This window comes from Saccopteryx leptura, chromosome 3 (assembly GCF_036850995.1).
Source record: "Saccopteryx leptura isolate mSacLep1 chromosome 3, mSacLep1_pri_phased_curated, whole genome shotgun sequence".
In the NCBI taxonomy this organism is placed as follows: domain Eukaryota; kingdom Metazoa; phylum Chordata; class Mammalia; order Chiroptera; family Emballonuridae; genus Saccopteryx; species Saccopteryx leptura.
Window position 1 is genome coordinate 292800764 of NC_089505.1, and position 20262 is coordinate 292821025.

At 40.1% G+C, this 20262-nt stretch overlaps 1 protein-coding gene across 1 annotated transcript in view; it reads right to left on the minus strand.

Moving 5' to 3' along the window:
• Positions 1–2905: 2905 nt before the first annotated feature.
• The window catches only part of CNBD1 (cyclic nucleotide binding domain containing 1), a 342163-nt gene continuing 324806 nt past the window's right edge, over positions 2906–20262 (minus strand). The window contains exon 13 of the mRNA XM_066372735.1: positions 2906–3119. Coding sequence (XP_066228832.1) covers positions 2906–3119 — 214 coding nt within the window. The remainder of the gene's footprint in view (positions 3120–20262) is intronic.

The window sequence follows — 20262 nt, forward strand, 5'->3', positions numbered from 1 at the left end:
GGCTGAAACTACACAAGGTATTTTTGTGCTATTTATAACATGCATTGTTTCACTGAGATCTGAATATCTGGAACGTGAGGAACCAGGGTTCTGTGGGTTGAGAAATCCCAAATTAGGGCTTGGAAATGTTAGTGAGTAATACAGCTCAAAGTGGTAAAGCCCTTGTCCACCATCACTAATCCTCAGGAAAGTACAAATTAAAATACAATGAAATATCACCTCACATCTGTCAGAATGGATCTCATCAATAAATCAACAAATAAGTGCTTGCAAGAATGTGGAGAAAAAGGGACCCTTGTGCACTGCTGGTGGGAATTCAATTGGTGCAGCCACTGTGGAAAACAGTAAGGAGTTAACTCAAAAAATTAAAAATGGAACTGCCTTTCGACCCAGTGACTCCATTTCTGGGAATATATCCAAAGAAACTCAAGATACAGATTCGAGAAGATATAGGCACCCCCATGCTCACTGCAGCATTATTTACAACAGCCAGGATGCGGGAACAGCCTGAGTGCCCAGCAATACATGAGTGGATAGAGAAGAGGTGCATATATTCAATGAAATATTATTCAGTCATAAAATTTAAAAAAGAAAGAAATCTTGCCATTTGTGACAACATTGATGGACCTAGAGGGTATTTTGTTAACTGAAATAGAGAAAGACAAATACCATATGATTTCACTATATGTGGAATCTAAATAAACAAAACCATTGAATAAACAAAACAGAAACAGCTCCATGGAACAGAGAACAGGCTGATGCTTGCCAAAGGGGAGGGGGCTAGGGCATAGGAAATACATAAACAAACAAATAAATGTGATAAAGTCCAGACTGGACATTAATTCTGTCTTTATGTAACCACACAATAAAAGCTCTAAATTAGTATAACCTACTTAAGTAAATAGTCCACAAAACTTAATGATAATAATGACTAAAAAGTAAAATGGAAGAAAATTTGTGACCAAAAGGAGAGCAGAACATCAGAGAGATGTATGAATACGGGGAAAGGGACACGCAGGTTCTCTGTTGTCAGACGCGGATAACAACAGAAATAGTATTTGGTTAGCATTAGTGTCAAATGGCCTTATGTTACTTATCACCCTTCATTTATATTTCTATAGTTGCAAAGCCAATCGGAGATGATTATAATAGAAGATGCAAGGAGAGCAAGGGAGACCAAGAGCCAGGCTACAGGACAAGGCACAGGACAGAAGGAAAATAAGAACAACGCTGGTTTAATATAAGTTATTGCGTTTTAGCACCAAACATTTACATCTTCACAGGCAGCTAAGTTGAAATTATATTTTATAAACTTCCTGGTTCTCTTTTCCAAACAAAACAACTCTATCTCTGAAAGTATAGACAGACACCATGAACGGTAATATATAACATAAATTTAATATCAGTTTGGTTTTTTTTCAAGAAAAAATAGTCAGGCATCCTAAAATTTGCTGTCCCACTGAGTATAAAGAAAGTAGCAATTTCTTTCATTTTTCTAAGTTAAATTTAATCTACTGCAAAATTCGCTCTTTTGAACTTAGGATAAATTTGGATATAACCACACTTGGCTATCACTCCTATTCTACTTAGATAGTGTCAATGTCATGGGTCTAATGTGATGTAAGCCTTTGCAGGAACATCCGGTCTCCACAGGGACACTACTGCAGGCTCTGCTCTACACCCACCTCTAGCGGGCGGTGACTGTCACCATGAGACACCCTGTCTGTGGCCCGCCCTCTGCAGGAGTCCCACACAGCTCTCTGACGGGTGCCGCCTCAGCAGACACGGCTCCTCCCCTCCTGGGGAGCACATGAAACTCCTCAGAAAATCTTCAAGAAGCTCTTCCAACACTCCTCCGTTCCCAGTGTCCAGCAACCACATGGACACCCTTCTCTACCTCCGCTCCTTCTTTGGAGTGGCTGCGAAGACTTTCCCATTAAAGCCCCCTTATGAACACAATGGGGCTGCGAGTTGGAACATTAGACGTTGGGCCACATTTATCCTTTTTATCCTTACTAATTTACTTTGGAAAATATCAATTTTTAAAGGACTATGTGGTAAAAATAGTCAGCTATATTTTTAAATTTATTCTTATGTAAGATTTGGTAATAGAAAGAATTTCTACTTACTCCATTTAGGCTATTGTTTTAATTATCAAACACAGCTAAAATGAAAAAAATAGAAAAATATTTTCTTTCTCCAAAATTAGGCATGGTCTAAAATGTATTATCTTATGTCATTATATTCTCTGTCTGTCTGTCTCTCTCTCTCTTCAGTGTGAAAAAATATACATAACATTTACCATTAGCATGTGGTAGGCATTCAGTCCAGTGGCATCAGCACATTCACATTGCTGTGCAGCCATCCCCACTACCAATCTCCAGAACATTTTCATCTTCCCAAACTGAAACTTTGCCCCCAGTAGACAACCACACCCCACGCTGCTCAGCCCGAGGCCCAGGACCCCCTGTCCTGCCTCCTGTCTCTGAGAATGCAGGACGGAGCAGGACTGCCGCAAGTACCCTACGAGTAGGGTCACACCGTATTTGCACCTTTGTGTCTGGCGCCTCTCACTGAGCATGGCGTCCTCAAGGCCCATCCACATCCCATCTCCTATCCTGCCTCCTGTCTCTGAGAATGCAGGACGGAGCAGGACTGCCGCAAGTACCCTATGAGTAGGGTCACACCATATCTGCACCTTTGTGTCTGGCGCCTCTCACTGAGCATGGCGTCCTCAAGGTCCATCCACATCCCATCCCCTATCCTGCCTCCTGTCTCTGAGAATGCAGGACGGAGCAGGACTGCCGCAAGTACCCTATGAGTAGGGTCACACCATATCTGCACCTTTGTGTCTGGCACCTCTCACTGAGCATGGCGTCCTCAAGGTCCGTCCACATCCCACCCCCTATCCTGCCTCCTGTCTCTGAGAATGCAGGATGGAGCAGGACTGCCGCAAGTACCCTATGAGTAGGGTCACACCGTATTTGCACCTTTGTGTCTGGCGCCTCTCACTGAGCATGGCGCCCTCAAGGTCCGTCCACATCCCAGCCTGAGTCAGAGCCTCATGTTCTCTTACAGTATTTTTACCTGGGAAACATGACCATTTTTTGGCAACAAAGCTAAGAAAGAAATTGGAATTAATGAGCTTAGTGGATAATAAATTAAAGCCTGGCTTTGCGGGATGCACACACACACACACATGTGGTCGTGGGGGGAGACACCGAGCGACTCTGGGAGGGAAGGCAGAGGCTGCTCTCACAGCAGTCGTGTTTTTCCACTGCACAGGAAAATTAACTTGAACACTCAGCCCTTCTTCATTTGAGGTTCACATTGGATTCGGAGCTTTTTAGATTTATTGCTTGGTTTCAAAACGGACAAAACCTTCCTAACAGCCTCCCTATGCATTCTCTTCCCAAATCTTGGGAAAGCCAGCAGGTTTTTCTATTAAAAGCCTGGTCATATGAATCATGTAAGATGTCACTGTTATGAAACAATGTAGGGAAGACAAAGACCGCCAAGTGAAACACAGAGGGTGGACCCTACAGCGCATTCCCACAGTCTCAAACACGCACTCCAGGGTGAACCGCCCCTGACGTTCCGATGACAGAACTTGGTGCACCAGGCCGTCATTCTCACCAGGACTCAGTTCTCTCCAGAAACTGCATTTATGTTTCCCAGATGACTACATCTTTTATCAAAAGCAGCAGCTGAAAAATGGACAAGCTCAGCATCAGAGAAGTCAGTTCTCCATTACTACCAGTTTCACCCACAGGCAAACAGGGGAAAGGGTAGGGGACAGGCAGCTGCTGGGTTCGGATTCTCAAGAAGACCATTGAGTTTCCATTAAGACCGAGATGGGCCCTGGCCGGTTGGCTCAGCGGTAGAGTGTCGGCCTGGCATGCGGGGGACCCGGGTTCGATTCCTGGCCAGGGCACATAGGAGAAGCGCCCATTTGCTTCTCCACCCCCCTCCTTCCTCTCTGTCTCTCTCTTCCCCTCCCGCAGCCAAGGCTCCATTGGAGCAAAGATGGCCCGGGCGCTGGGGATGGCTCCTTGGCCTCTGCCCCAGGTGCTAGAGTGGCTCTGGTCGCAGCAGAGCATCGCCCCCTGGTGGGCAGAGCGTTGCCCCCTGGTGGGCGTGCCGGGTGGATCCCGGTCGGGCGCATGCGGGAGTCTGTCTGTCTCTCCCCGTTTCCAGCTTCAGAAAAATACAAAAAAAAAAAAAAAAAGACCGAGATGGGGAAAACTCGTGACCATCTGAAGGCAAAGGACTTTTTCTTCAGGAAACTGAATTGTTCATTTACAAACTTAGGTTATGCTTTGTTTTGTTTTGTTTTGTTTTTTACCTTGGAAACATATGAGCCAAATTTATCAATAAATGCATAATACTCAGGAGAAAAATAAAGTACACAAATGTGCATAGTATTCTAGCTACAGATAAGTCTTCATTGATGTGACCACAAAAATATACATGTTTTTTTGCCTGACTCGTGGTGGCGCAGTGGATAAAGCATCGACCTGAAACTCTGAGGTTACCAGTTTGAATCCCTGGACTTGCCTGGTCAAGGCACATATGGGAGTTGATGCTTCCGGCACCTCCTCCCCTCTCTCTCTTTCTCTCTGTCTCTCTCTCTTCTCTAAAATGAATAAATAATATATATATATGTACATTTTAATTGATTTTTGTGAATTTTTCATATACCTTTCTTACTTATTTAAACTTATATAAACTTATTATTACAATAGTTATTGGATTTGAAAATATTTTCTGCCATTCCACAGGTTGCTTGTTCATTTTGTTGATGGTTTCTTTACTGTGAAGAAGTTTTTTAATCTGATGTCATCCCACTTATTTTTGCTTATGTTGCCTTTGCTTGTGGTGTCAAATCCAAAAAGTCACTGTCAAGACCAATGTCAAAGAGCTTACCACCTATGCCTTCTCCTAAAAGCCTTATGGTTTTAGGTTGTCTTATGTTCAAGTCTAAACATAACTCTAAATTAATTCTGAGTTGATTTTTGTGTATAATGTAAGACAATGGTCTGTGTCACTCTATGATGTGTGGCTGTCCAGTTTTCCCAATACCAGTTATTGACTAGACTGCCCTTTCCTCATTGTATAATCTTGACTCCTTTGTCATAAACTAACTGACCATGTACATGTGGATTTATTTCTGGGGTCTCTACTCTGTTCCACTGATCTGTGTGTTTGTTTTTATGCTGGTCAGTACCATGCTCTTTTGATTGCTACATTCTGTCATATGGTCTGAAATGAGGAAGCATGAAGCCTCCAGTTTTGTTCTTTTTTCTCAAGATTGCTTTGGCTATTTGTGGTCTTTGCTGGTTTCATACAAATTTAGGATTCTTTGGTTTTTGTTTTTCTTTTTCCTATGAAAAACGCCATTTAAATTTTAATAGGGACTTTACTGAATCTTTAGACAGCTTTGGATAGTATAGACATTTTAAGAATGTTAACTCTTCTAACGCATGAGCACAGACAAAATATCTTTCCATTTATTTGCATCTTCAATTCCTTTTTTCAATGTCTTAGAGTTTTCAGTGTACATGTCTTTCACCTCTTTGGGTAAATTTATTCACAAGTATTTTGTTCTTTTTGATACAATGGTAAATGGGATTGTTTCTTTAATTTCTCTCTCTGAGAGTTCATTATCAGGGTACTAGGATACAGCTGATTTTTGTATTCTGACTGTGTATCCTGAAAGTTTACTGAATTTTAAAAATTTTCTAACAGTTCTTTGGTAGCATCATTAGGTTTTTCTACATATAGTATCATGTCATCTGCAAATAGAGAATGTTTTACTTATTCTTTTTTGATTTAGATACCTTTTATCTCTTTGCAAATCATGTATCTAGTGGGTATTAATATCTGGACTATATACAGAAAAAATCAATAGCAAAAAACAACAACAACAAAAAAAGAACAATTCAACTAAAAATGGGTGGGCCAGGAAAATGAACAGACACTCTTCCAAAGAAGACATACAGATGGCTAACAGAAACATGATAAGATGCTCAACATCACTAATCATCAGGGAAATGCAAATCAAACCACAATGAGATATCACCTCACATCTGTCATAATGGCTATAATCAAAAAGATACGATGCCTGACCTGTGGTGGTGCAGTGGATAAAGTGTTGACCTAGAATACTGAAGTCACTGGTTCAAAACCCCTGGCTTACCTGGTCAAGGCACATATGGGAATTGATGCTTCTTGTTCCCCCTCCTTCCTTCTCTCTTTCTCTTTCCCTCTACCCTCTCTCTGAAATGAATAAATAAAAATAAATAAAAAAGACAAGAGAGAGCAAGCACTGGTGAGTATGTGGAGAAAAGTGAACCCTTTGGCATCTTTGGTGGGAATAAAAATTGGTGCAGTTACTATGGAAAAGTATAGAAATCCCACCATTTAGTGAAGATAGAACCACCATATGATCTAGCAACCCCACTTCTGGGTATATATCCGAAGGAAATAATATTTGTACGATAGCTGCACTCCCATGTTCATTGCAGCATTATTCACAATAACCATGATATGAAACAACCTACATGTCCATTGACACAAGAATGGATATAAAGGACTTGGGCTGTATATACAATGGATATTATTCACCATAAGAAAGAAGAAAATCCTGCTATTCAGACAATATAGATGAAGCTTGAGAGTTTTATGCTAAGTAGAATATGTCAGAAAGAGAAAAACAAGTACTACATGGTATCACTTATATGTGTAAAAAAATTTTTTTTAAAGTTTACATGTGTTGGCCCAGCATATGGATATCCCAGGTTCAATTCCTGGTCAGGGCACAAAGGAAAAGTGATCATCTGCTTCTCCACCCTTCCCCTGCTCCCTTCTCTCTCTCTTTCTCTCTCTCTTCTCCTCCCGTAGCCATGGCTCAGTTGGAGCAAGTTGGCCCCAGGCACTGAGGATAGCTCCATGGCCTCGCCTCAGGTGCCCAGCAACAAAGCAATGGCCCCAGATGGGCAGAGCATCACCCAGTAAGGAGCTTGCCAGGTGGATCCCATTTGGGGTGTATGTGGGAGTCTGTCTCTCTGCCTCCTTGCCTCTCACTGAAGAAAAATTACAAAATAAAAAAGAAGTCAACACATTGAAACAGAGAGTAAAAAAGTAACTGCTTGAGGATGGAGGGTTGGAGAAATAGGGAGAGGTTGGTAAAAGAGTGCAAACTTCCAACTATAGAATAAGATATGAGAATCTAATATATAACAAGGTGACTATAGTTGACAACACAATACTGTTCAATTGACACAAGCTAAGAGAGTAGACTTAAATGTTATCAACAAAAAGTAAATAAATAAATATGTGAAGTGTTAATTAGCTAAATAAAGGGAATTTTTTCACAGTGAACACATATCACCACTATATGAACTTTAAATAGTTTATCATTTTAGGTTGATTATATCTTAATAAAGCAAAATATTTTTTAAATGTTTTAGAAATTCAAAACTACCCATGGCCTTCAGCTCTTGTTGCAGTGACCAGTCCACATATAACCCCAACACTCTAAGGCAGCACCTTCCAACCTTGTGACTTTTATTGGCTACATGGTACCTGGTTTACACATGAGGATGATGACAGAAAGCCCTTGTATTGTTGACATGCACACAGTTTTGGTGCAATTCTGCAAACCCACTGGCCTGTTCTGGGAAATTATTCTATGTGCTGAATCCCAACAGATATTTCACTTGTCAATTCTTCCCTCATCCTCTACGTCCAGCTCGGCTTTCTAAATTCAAAGCAAACAGCCATCAAATAAGAAACACCAAAACATTATCTTCTTACTTGGCCTTTAAACCTCTTCTTTCACTGGGGCCTGATATCCTGGCTTCTCACTTGCAGGTGATGACAGTGGCCAGCTTCCATTTCCTACTAAGGGACCCTCCCGCTGGGACTGATTAACAGTTCTGCCCACTGTCCTAAATCTCTTTCTTGAAATTTCATCCTCCACCTGCTGATAAAGGGACACTAGTTCCTTGCACATAACATATGTAACTGACATACATAACAGTTTAGACAGACATGATATGACTCACCACTGTTTTAAATAACTTTTGAATTATAATTGGTCTCAAGAAATACTTATATTTTTATATGAAATATAAAGTCATAGAGCTTGGGGGCTTCCCATTGAAGGACGTATCTGAGAAACAAACATATATATCCATGATAAGACATTTCAATAGATAACGTACAAAATTAACATTAAAACTTTTCCTACTTTTTTTTTCCCATTGCAAAGGGAAAAATAAGGAAATTACAACAGCTTCATTTTGAATACGGTGAATTATACTGTTACAACTCCACAAGTTCCACGACGTGCATCACCATCTAAAATAAATTCTCAGCTCAGAAAGAAAAAGCTTCGCAACAGCTAGCAACTCCCACACTGAAAAAGTGTTGCCAAATAAAAAAAAGAACAATTAAAACTAGAAAAGTACTTCATATAGAGTTAGCGCTTAGCAAGCAGATCTTACTGGACTGAACTGAAGGATATTTTAATCTGATAGAAAAACAGGTAAATCAGAGAAATCTAGAATTATGTTTGGATGGGAAGGGCTCACATGATCATTGTCCCTACAAAATATCTAGTGGGCCTGATCTTTGTATATCCTCCCACAAATTAGGAAAGCAGTAAGAAGGAATGTAAAAATACTAAGCAGGATGGCATTAGCGACCCACAGACTATCTTAGCATAACTAGAGGTTGAGACTTCAGCAAGACAGTCAAGCAAAGTCAGAGGAGTCCGAGGAACCTGTCCTCACATCGCGCCTTCCCTGTTTCCTTCACGGCATCCTTTAGAGACCGTCTCACAGGGTAACAGCTACATCTTCACCCTGCTTCCTCAGCCAGAACTTAGTGCTCAACAAATGTCAGCATTTGTTTCTTCTCTTTATCCATCTTGAGAAACATGAATTCACGGAAAATGGTAATCACCCATTTTCATCACCTCACGATGGCAGGCCTCCTTTGTGCGCATCCTGTGCGTGGCGCTGGACCCGTGACTGTAACTGAGACCTTGAACTCAAGGGGTCTGGCATCTGGAGCAGCAGCAAAAGGAGGATTACTCATAACGACACTGCGTTCACAGAGAGAGATGCGAGAGGTGAGGAGAAGCTTCAATTCTCCATGTAACAGCCACAGATACAGTTCAGGGCATGAATCATGGTATTCTTTTCACAATAATACCAACAAGGAGAAGAATAAGAAACGATGGATATTACGATGAAAAGATCAACCAAGAGTTGGTATAATAAGAGGAAAAAAGGGATTTTCACTTAACTATAAATTCCATTTCATTTCAATCACGGAGACTAGCCAGCAGCCTCAAGTCCATTAACATAAGGACTTGGCACACAAAGACAGCACAACTAGAGAGGTTTAATTTAGTGGTCTTGTGTTAATCACTGAGGGCCCAAAGAGAGCCACAAAATAACTTTTAGAAAGGAAAGTAGATTTATGAGGGGAACTGAAGGCACTAATGGAACGTTGCCTGCAGAAAAAAGAATAAACTGATATTTAATTTGACTGGAAGTAGTATAATGAAGGCACGATATTAAGGCCAAAGAGCTGTTGGTGAACACTGACTCAAACATGTGTCAATAATAAAATATATAAATAAATGAATAAACATATGCAGCCGGTGCATTTGGACATTTATATTTGCTTAAAATTGGGTTCCCTCTGCTCCCCAGAGAATTATGTATTTTTGGCTCTGAATTTACGGACAAGAAATAACTTGGATTGGCTATTACATAAGTGAGTGAGAATTTTTATTTTGCTTTGTTTTCTTAGTGAGTCACTTTGTGGAGTTGCTGTATGAGCTGTGCTTTCTCAGCAGTTTGGAGATATGCAATAAATTGTGTCCATTCTGCCCCCTCTTTAAAGTAATTGGCAGTTAATATTCTTAGATTGATTAAGTATAGAGGTTGATTAAAATAAATCTAAACAAATGTAACAAGTTCATTATTTAAAATGTCCACTGAGAATTGGACTACCAGGTTCTTCCCAACAGATCCCTTTTCCAAAATCCATAAATCTATTTAACCCGTGAAAATTGAACTTATGGACTAGAATCATGACTTGGAAATTTATTTCTACAACCTATTGAATATTAACATTAAAAATTTATAAATACAGTGAAAATTAATATGGAGTAATTACTTCAGACATTTTAAAATATACTTCTCAGTATTTTTAGTCTTTTTACTTGCTTCAGTTCTTTTTATGTCAAAGTGAATAACTTACAATTCTACTGATTCATATTTATTACTTCATTCTAAATGATTAGATTAAGCAAAAACAAAAAACAAGTCTATTCTGAAAATAAATTTGAATGAATTATATAGAGTACAACTATCACTATAATATTAGTTTCAAGTTGAAACTGTTTAAAGGATTCAAATATTTTAGGATGTTCAAGTAAAATCTGATAAAGGCATTAAAAATGCATTTACTTATCAAACTATCCTTCCAGTTCTGCGCTCAGTTTAACACTAAGTATTTAGTTTTCTCTGTGTTTAATGCTACTGTTTTTAATGGTCTCTATTTGCAAGTACCTTAAACTGTACTTTAAAAGAGAGAGAGACATGTGAATAAAGCACCAATAACAGTTTGGTACTTGACTGAGCCATGACCATATCCATGTGCATTAAGTAAGACAGGATCACTGTGTGGTGGGGACCATCACAACATACTTTCGTGTGTGATATTGTGACATGAAGGAAGTCTCCGCCTCAAAGTAGAAGAAGAAGGAGGGAAACCCAGGAACCGACCCAGATAAAATATGTCTGGAAAAGGAAACCTGTAGAGACCGGGTCTAGCACAAAAGCTAAGTGTTGGAGGGGCTCACACACACTCAGACACTGAAGAGGTTCACAGAGGCAGGAATGCAGGAAGCTCAGGGGACAGGGGCGCCGGGGACATAACTGTGGAATGAACAAACTGCACAAGCACAGACACAAGACGCTTTCCACCAGAAATGTTTGCTCAGGAGAACCAGAAAGAGTACAGGAAAGAACATATGGAAAACCCAGAATGTTTCTGGTTACTGTTAGCAATACTGAGAAATAATTATTTCCTCCCCAAATTTCTACTTTTCACTTCATTGTCCATCACAGTGCTAAGTGCTAGCTCCCATCTCCTGGTCCTAGCCCTCTAGCCATTCCTGGTACAATGATATCCTGTCTGTCATCATGACCTTTATTCCATGGATATCCTTAAATAAAAGCCACATGTCCTGGGCCTGGTTGTTATGTCAGGTGTGCACAGGTGCGTGATCTCTCAGATGTTGGGAAGCACTCACACGAGCCCACTGTGTGTGTCTCTCCCAATGGCCCATATCGTGACATTGTTTTGTGAGCTTGAACTTGTCTATGATAGGAATGTTCACACCATGAAAACTGGCAAATGCCACAAGCCAGGGGTGTGTGCTTTGGGTAAGGGGGGCAGTTTTTTAAACACTGATTAACACACTATGTGTAGGACTGTGTATTTTTCCATACACTTTCCAACTAGTTTTTCATTCCAGTTTCTAAAAATCTGTCAGAAAAGGATGCACGGAGAACCTCTTCTGCTTAAGGCTGCTGGGCGAGTGAGTGGGAACATGTAAGTGCACACGCTCTTCTTGTTGCTTCAGGAACAACATCTACAAATATGAAATGGGATGTGCTCAGGCCCACAGGAGTTTTAAAATATGTCCCAGTGCCCCAATACTCCCTGCCACATCCACTACGGAAAGAGGGGAAATCGTGGTGAAGCTCTGTGGCAATTCCTCGGCTCTAGAACTGACGTCCTGCCAAAAGCAGTCATTCAGTGCTATACAGTAAGGGAACACTTCTAACAAAAATTCTTGTTGCAGATGAGCTTGCACAGTTGGCAAATAATCTATCTGTTAGGACTTGGGGGACAAGAGCGACAAGCTATAGGTACAACTCTGTGACTCTCTCTCGTGAATGGTTCTTGCAATAATGTTGGCCAGTTTGAGAGCCTGATGCATCCAGCTAGGAGCTCCACGAATCAGTTTCTGAATATGTGACAGCAATGTTTCTGACAGCAGGACATTTTTTTTTACAGGGACAGAGATTCAGAGAGAGGGATAGACAGGGACAGACAGACAGGAACAGAGAAAGATGAGAAGCATCAATCATCAGTTTTTTGTTGTGACACCTTAGTTGTTCATTGATTGCTTTCTCATATGTGCCTTGACCACGGGCCTTCAGCAGACTGAGTAACCCCTTGCTCAAGCCAGCGATCTTGGGTCCAAGCTGGTGAGCTTTTTGGTCAAGCCATATAGCCCGCGCTCAAGCTGGTGACCTTGAGGTCTGGAACCTGGGTCCTCTGCATCCCAGTCCGATGCTCTATCCACTGTGCCACCGCCTGGTCAGGCAATGCAGGACATTTTTAAAGAAAGAAGAGTTTGGATGAAGGCCTTCAAGCTTCCAATTTCCAGGGATTCTCCCATAAACTTGGGGAGACATCAAAAAAATCATTCACCCTATCAGCAGTGAAAACACCTACTAGTGGTGTATACCCTTTCTTCATTCATTCTTCATAATTGCCGAGTTCCTATGAGACAGCTGTACCTGTCACTCTCTCTCCATTATTGAAATTACAGTCTACTCCAGAAACATGACAATAAACAGTTACTAAGTAGTTCAGGTGAAGGTGTTTCTTTCAGACAAGAGAGAGAACTATAAGACATTCAGTAGGGCAGGTGATCTCAGCAGGGGCAAATTCTTACAAAATCACAGGCAAAATTTTAAAAACATATTTGGTTTCCCTTCAGGGAAATTAGAAAGTATGAAGATACTATTTATCTTTAAGTTTTTGTGTACAAGATTAAAGAGATGATCAAATTTTTAGAAAGAGTGAGAATTTAAAAGGAAAGATACTATATATTTCAATAGTAGACTGAGTCTTAGTTTTTGAGTAAACTATAATGTTTGGAGCCAAGCCAAGCCTGGTGGGAGCTAAGTCAGTGTCCATTGACTGATCAGAATGTAAACGCAGAAAAATAACTGTATCAAGAACAGGGAAAGAGGACGCATCGAGGAAGAACTAAGTCGCCCTGCCAAGGACTGTGTCACCGCAGATGGTCATGGGAGGGAGTGTGTAACGTGGAAATCCATCCCGCCCTTGGCTTCACTCTTCAGAGAAAAACAGAAATAAATATTTGGAGAGTTTTCCTGCATCCCCACCCTGCCCTACAGGACAGAGTCACTCAGCATCTGGTCAGGAATGGCCACTGGAATCCCAGAGCCCAGCTGTTTGGAAACTGAGCTGTTTGGAAAACCATTACCCTTCTTCTAGTTGTGAGAAGGAGCCATTGGAGTGGTATTTTTGTTTGTTTGTTTTTATTAAATATCCTACTTAAAATCCCTGCCTGCCTGCCACTTCCACTTTCTATAGATGGTATGGTGTCTCATACCACATTCTACCATGTCAGTCAAACACATAAACAGCAGTTGCTTCTTCAAAGCTAGTATGTTGTCATAGGTCTTTTATGTTGTGAGTTTTTCTACATAATCTGGAGACCATTTCTCAGCTGTGCTACAATCACCAGTCTCCTCTTTTTGTTTCTAAATACATTTAAATACAGCCACAATCAAGATTGTTAAAGGCCTTCACCCATGCTGTGGGTCTTGGAGGAGGTACTGAACAGGTGAGGCAGAGCTGGTGAGGATGGGAACAACAATATTTCCTGTAGTCAATTTTTCAAAGGGCTCCAAGTTGGAGTCATCCCACCACAGTGTGAAAATCGCCATGGTCACTCATTTTCCCTTGGCATATCCATCACAAAAGAAACGCAATTCTAACCTCACTTACCAACCACATTCTAGGGCCCTCATAGAAAGCTCCCTAAAACTGCAAAGACCTCACTGTATCTGTAGCTGGGCAGATGCAAGCTAGGATAACTGGGTGACCCGGACAACTTCTGAATTCCTCTAGTCCTCACTCCCCACAAATAAGAAAAGCAATAGTTAGAGTTAAAGAGGTTTAATGATACAACATATGTAAATTGTGGTGGGTACCTATTGCATCCCCTTCCCTTTCTGTTTAGAGGGTAAAAATGGAGTTACTACAGACTTACATTGCATGTATTTTACAACACAGTGCTTAGCTATAAGGAGCTAAAGAATGTATTTTTGTTTCGCTTTGTATTCAGGCTCTCTGAAAAGGTTATTACTAATTTAATATGGTCTACCACGAGGAAAGAATGATTAATTATCCTTTACATTGTGTTGCAATCTCTAGTAATTTACCTTGAAATTTTTCCATTCCTTTTGTTGTTCCTTTCGCAAATATTCATTTCTGACATCCTCCTGTGAGAAAACATAAGAATAGATTAAGTGAACCAAATTTTATTCAATTACTTAGTATTCTGTACCATGACTCAAACCACTCCATTTCTAATCGAAGCAGACTTTCAGTGTGAACAACCATGGGTAGCCAGAAGAGCTGAATGAGCCCCCTGTAAAGAGACGGTTGCCTTATTTCACAATATGTCTGGTACAAAGGTGAACTCGAATCTACCAAGGTTAACAGGGTCCTGAAATGTAGTCCCACTGCCACTTACTTGGATAATTATCAAAAATATAAACAATCTAGTTACATCAATTAAAATACACACACATATACACAGTTTTCCAGGTATTCTTACATCTTAACAACACTTCCATTTTGTAAAATAAAAAACCACTATGAAACAAGGGGGGTAATATTAGACCTGCTTCCAGTTTTTATTTCATTTTTTATTTATTCATTTTTAAAGAGAGAGAGAGAGGATAGAGAGAGAAGTAGGTAGGAGCAGGAAACATCAACTTCCATACGTGCCTTGACCAGGCAAGCCCAGGGTTTCTAACCGGCGACCTCAGCGTTCTAGGTTGACACTTTATCCACTGCGCCACCACAGGCCAGGCCTGCTCCAAGTTTTCAAATGAAGATTTGGCAACATAATTTCTCTGGTGCTATTATGTCACATTTAGACTGTCCATCCATTTTTTTCTATGTATATCATCTATTTTTTTATTATCTTCCCATTTGTTGAATAAATATTTATGTAATATGTACTAATAAATAAAAACCAACAACTATTTTACTAATGGTCTCCCACCGAACTTTTAGTTATCACATGTAGAAGGATATTTTTACACTTTAGAACATGATTAAACACTTAAATATAAAAACAGATTTCTTAAGCAGCAAAGATAGCACCAGTTAATTAATATTCCTACTATTCATATCAAAACTTGTAATAGTACCCAGAGCCCTGCATGAGCGAGACAACCGAATGATAGAGCCTGACTGCATACACTATCGCACATAACGAGGATGTTGAAGAAGTATCATGTACAACAGCCCGTGTCTCTTCTCAATACGGTCTTTGACATCAAATAGTAAGTTTACAGTGGATCCATAGAATGAATAATAAGTTGTTATAGTTGATGAAATAATTACATAAATTAATCAAGAGTGAGTCACATGGATTGTTCATTTGCATCAAACACCTGAAAATTCAAACCACACCGTACATCTCTCAGGCCCTGGTAGTTCAGCAGGCACACAAGTATCTTGCCTAGTTCATTCCTTATGTTTTTACTTCAGCATTCAGAAAATTCCTGTTTACAGTGTCTCCTGGGTAACAAATGCTGTATAAAACCCCTTTTGTTTTTATTTGTGGATTTGTGATAGCTTGGCACTCTCTTTTGAAACCACGCCTGTCCTGACTCCTGGTGTAATGCAAACCTCGGGATGAACTGTGGGGCGGGTGGCTTTCCTGACTGCACTCCTCACTCTAGGACAATCCACTGGAGAACATCGCATTGTATAACAACTAATGACTCCGCTGTCTTTTTGGCAGTCCACATGAGACATCTTTCAATGAAAACAGAAAGCAGATGTGCAACATTAGCTGACATCCAGGGAGACACACTGAACATAGGCAGAGAGTGGGATCCTGAAACCCCTGGCTGTGCAAGAAGTACTGACCGGTGAGCGCCTGAGTTCCTGGACGCATCCTCTGGTTTTGGAAGAGCAGCATTTCATTCATGTATTCAAGAATAATACTGCTACCCCCCACATTCCAATCTCCACACTGCTGCCAAAACTACTTTTCTCTTATAAAGAATCATAATAATACATTCAATATTTTAAGCAGTAACTAATTTGACTATGTTCAAAACTATTTCTACATTGAAAGAACAAAATAAAAGACAATAACATGTCAAGGTAATTCATCTGCACCATCACAATAATTTCTTAAATTAACCTTCTTTGTCAAAAAATTCCAAGTGGCTTTCTCCGTTATCCATTATCACCTAACTCAAATACTAGCTTCTCATACACCTGACACTCTACAGCGTGTTTTCCTCTAATTAGAAGCTTTTGAGTCACTGGACTTATTTACTACTATCTTCAGAACCTAGGATCAAGGAGACAGCAGGTGCTCAACAAACGTTGACTAAATGAGAGAGGAAAGAAATCTAGTCATTTTGTTTGCCTGCCTTCTTCCCTTCCTTCCTTCCTCCCTTCCTTCCTTCTTTCCTTCCTTCTTTTGATGGAGTGGGGAGAAGGAGGGAGAGGGGCCATCCTCATAGTGCCACACACAGTACCTTGAATTTGATAGATCTGAATTAAGGTTTCACCCTAACTAACCCCTTTACAAATGATATTTCAGCCAATGTTATTTTTAATTAAAGTATAAATTACATATAATAAAATGTACTTCTCTTGTTGTAAGGTGCCAAAAGCTACAGAATTAATATTAATATTTTAGGAAGCTTAAAGAACATTCTGTTGATTTGGGCTGGGCGTACAGAAAGGTTTGTGGATGACCTCTCTGTACTTGTGTGATTAGCATAAAACCAATATGGCTGATGGCATTGTGTTATAAATGCAGAAGAGGAAGGAAGGAGACTTGGACTCTCTGACCTTCCCCCATAACTATGAACCATTTTTTATACTTTTTTTATACTGATGAACCATTTACAGCAGCGGTTCTCAACCTGTGAGTTGTGATCCCGGCGGGGGTCTAACGACCAAAACACAGGGTCGCCTAAAGCCATCGGAAAATACATATTTATTATACAATACATTTTTAAATAAAATATGTATTTCCAATGGCATACATATTGGAAACTACCCCTCTCCTCCTGGAAGCATGTAGTTAATGTATGTATCCCTAAACAAAAGGTATAAACTTATGTCGTGATGTCAAGTTTTTTCCCCTCCCATGTATAATTAAGAGTATATAAACAGCCCCTGAACTATTTTTGGGATCTGCACAATTTGGGTCTATTGCCCTATGTCAGCCATATGCGACTGGCATATTTAATAAATTTCCTCCTTTAATAAAACTTTTCAAAAACTTATTTGGACTACGTGTCTCTACTAAAACCCGTGGATTTGTGGATTGGGTACTTTACAACACTCTTATATTTTCTGCCTCATGAGCTTTGACCATCATATACATGTGTAATCCTTACCCAAAACAAGATTCAAACAAACAGAACCACCTCCTTTTTATTGGTCCCTTTTCACAGAAGCAATCCCTTCATGACTTCCATTGCTGGTGTTTACTTTTTACTCTGCACACAAAAATTAGGGGAACAGGGAATGTTCAGATTCTCCAATACTTTTAGCCTTTTATATAGTGTATTTTCACCAATGAAATAAAAGTTGGTTTTGCATCTCATTTGCATAATTGAACAACTTTCTTTGACTTGTTGTTTGCTTTTCTGATGTTCTTGTTTAATAAAAAAATTAAATGCTTCCTTTTTTATTGCTTTATATTCATTTAAAAATATTCCCTAATTTTTGTGAGCAGTATATTTTACTAAATGAATATCCTTTTTTTTGTTTAGTTTTCACTAAACATTGCATATTACATATACTGCTTTGTTTCTTGTCTTTCTGCTTAACAACAACACACCTAGGAGCTCTTTTCATATTAATACATTGAGAAATACCTCATCCCCTAGCCCCCAGGTTCAGTGTTATCCCTTGAATGGACATACCACTGTTTAATAAATGAGGCTCTATTAATGAACATTTAGTCAAAATCCTCCACTTTTAAAATCCTGCATTGAAAAATCTTTAACATATACTATTTCCTGTGTGTCCCAGTGGGTCTGAGAAATTACCCAAAGTGGAAATTCTGGATCAATGGTTATGTGCCTTTTTTATCTTAGTTACTACCAAATTGTTTCCCAAAGATTATAAGAACTGATCTTTTGATATATCAAATTTACATATTTTTCTATTCACTCATCCTACAAATGATTAGAAACTTAGCACAGTGACACACGGCCCAAGACTCCTTTGCTACCCCTCACATTTCATTGTTTTGTTATTAGTTCTTCTATTGGTTAGTTTCTTACATTTACATTGTATACCTAATGAAATGTCTAGTTTTCTTTTTTTTGTTTTTTTTTTTGAACCACTGCTTCAGTCATCCCCAAATACTTTAGTATTTCAAATAATTGAGGAAGTTTTCCTAGATACTCAGAACAACCATCAAAATCTGGAAACTTTGATAACTCAGTCAAGAAGGTATTTCTGAAAGGGTTTTCCACTGCACTGTTTCTTACCTTTGTAATCGGGGCACATTTCATGGGAAGTGACTGTGAAATTGTTAAAGTACTATTCAAATATCCAATTATTCATTCACTTATTTCTATGAGTTTGGGGTCCTAACTTTCAATTTTATCCCACGGATCTGGAATCACATTATCATTATTCATTGTGGCACCCGAGCTTTTCCAGAGTTGACGAGCAGGAAGCCTTCCAGCTGACCCATGTGCCCTGCCGAAGCATGACCATCACTCTGGAGCTTGCCTTCCTCTGGGGAACCTCAGGATGCTTCAAGGTCGGGCTTTAATTCCCTTCTTCAGGAAGCACTGGAACTGGAGTGGAGAAGGTCTTCAGAACTCAGTGTGGCTTCCAGGTGTGGTCATTGCTACCCACAAGGCCTCCCAGCAGGTGTAGAAGTACACAGGTACACAGGTGCACACGTACACACACTTAACACTGAACTCCCGTGCAACATTGCAGGGTTTGTTCTCGCTACTTTCTCCTTGCTTACATTACAGCTCACTCCTCCACCAGGAGTCACCTGGCATGACTCACCTTAACATATTTTATTTACATATCTGAATGAGAGCCCAGCTTAGACACCCACATGGGCCGCCCCTCCCGGTCCTGTTCACTGAGCTGGCACATCGCACACTCTACAGTCTACATGGATCATCCAGGCATTTGATAATACGTGGCTGCACCTGCCACTCAAGCCTGAACCCCACGCAGTTCTCCTAAGTCTGAGATCTCGCGAGTGCTAGGTACATACGCGAACATGGTTCCCGAGGGAGCTCACCTGCCTTGGGGTGGCCGAGTGAACCTGCGCATGCGCGCATGCATTCTGTCCCAGCTGCCTGACCCCACCCCCATCAGGCCTCCGTCCCTGGAAGCTAAGTACTCCTGCTCTGACGTCTCTGCTACTGCCAAGAATGCATGGTCAGGAGGGGCAGGAAACGCTGGGAAAGACAAAGGAAGCCCTTCTACACTCCTTTTGTTATTGATGTTAAAATATGTGACCTATGAAGTAAATAATGGCTTGTTTTTATAAAATAGAAACGAACGTGTCATTAAAAAATAGTAAATTCAATTCAATATTGACTCTTTAAAGTGAGAAATAAGTATTTTGTTGTTGTTGGTGGTGGTGATACATTTTGAGACTTGTTCATATTTTGTTATAAGGAGGTCTCTGTTTAATGCAGTTCCATACAACATGCATTTTCTCCAATTCTTGTGTAACCGCGCAGAAAACATATTTTCTTTAATCTGGACATACATATACTTACTTATTTTTGCTTTGATTCAAACTGGCCTCCCCCACTGCCTTGACTCACCCACCTCCCTCTGCTTTGCTTAATCATTAAGCCCCCAGGACGGTTTTCATTAGCACCCTTTAGTCTTAGAAATAAGGTTCTAGGCCTGTTGGCTACAGAAACAGAGTTTTCAATCAAACTAAAGACAGTACTTTGGTCTTGGTTGTGTTTTAGCTGCAGTCTCAGGAAAACGGAATGATCCCGTAGAACACATCCTTGTGAAGCTGGACAAAACAATTTCATGGCTGATGTCAGGACGATGCAATAATCAACTACTCCTACCCTAGCACCAACCAGTCAATAGAGACCATGACCCTAACTCCCTTAGTCACCCATTAATGAT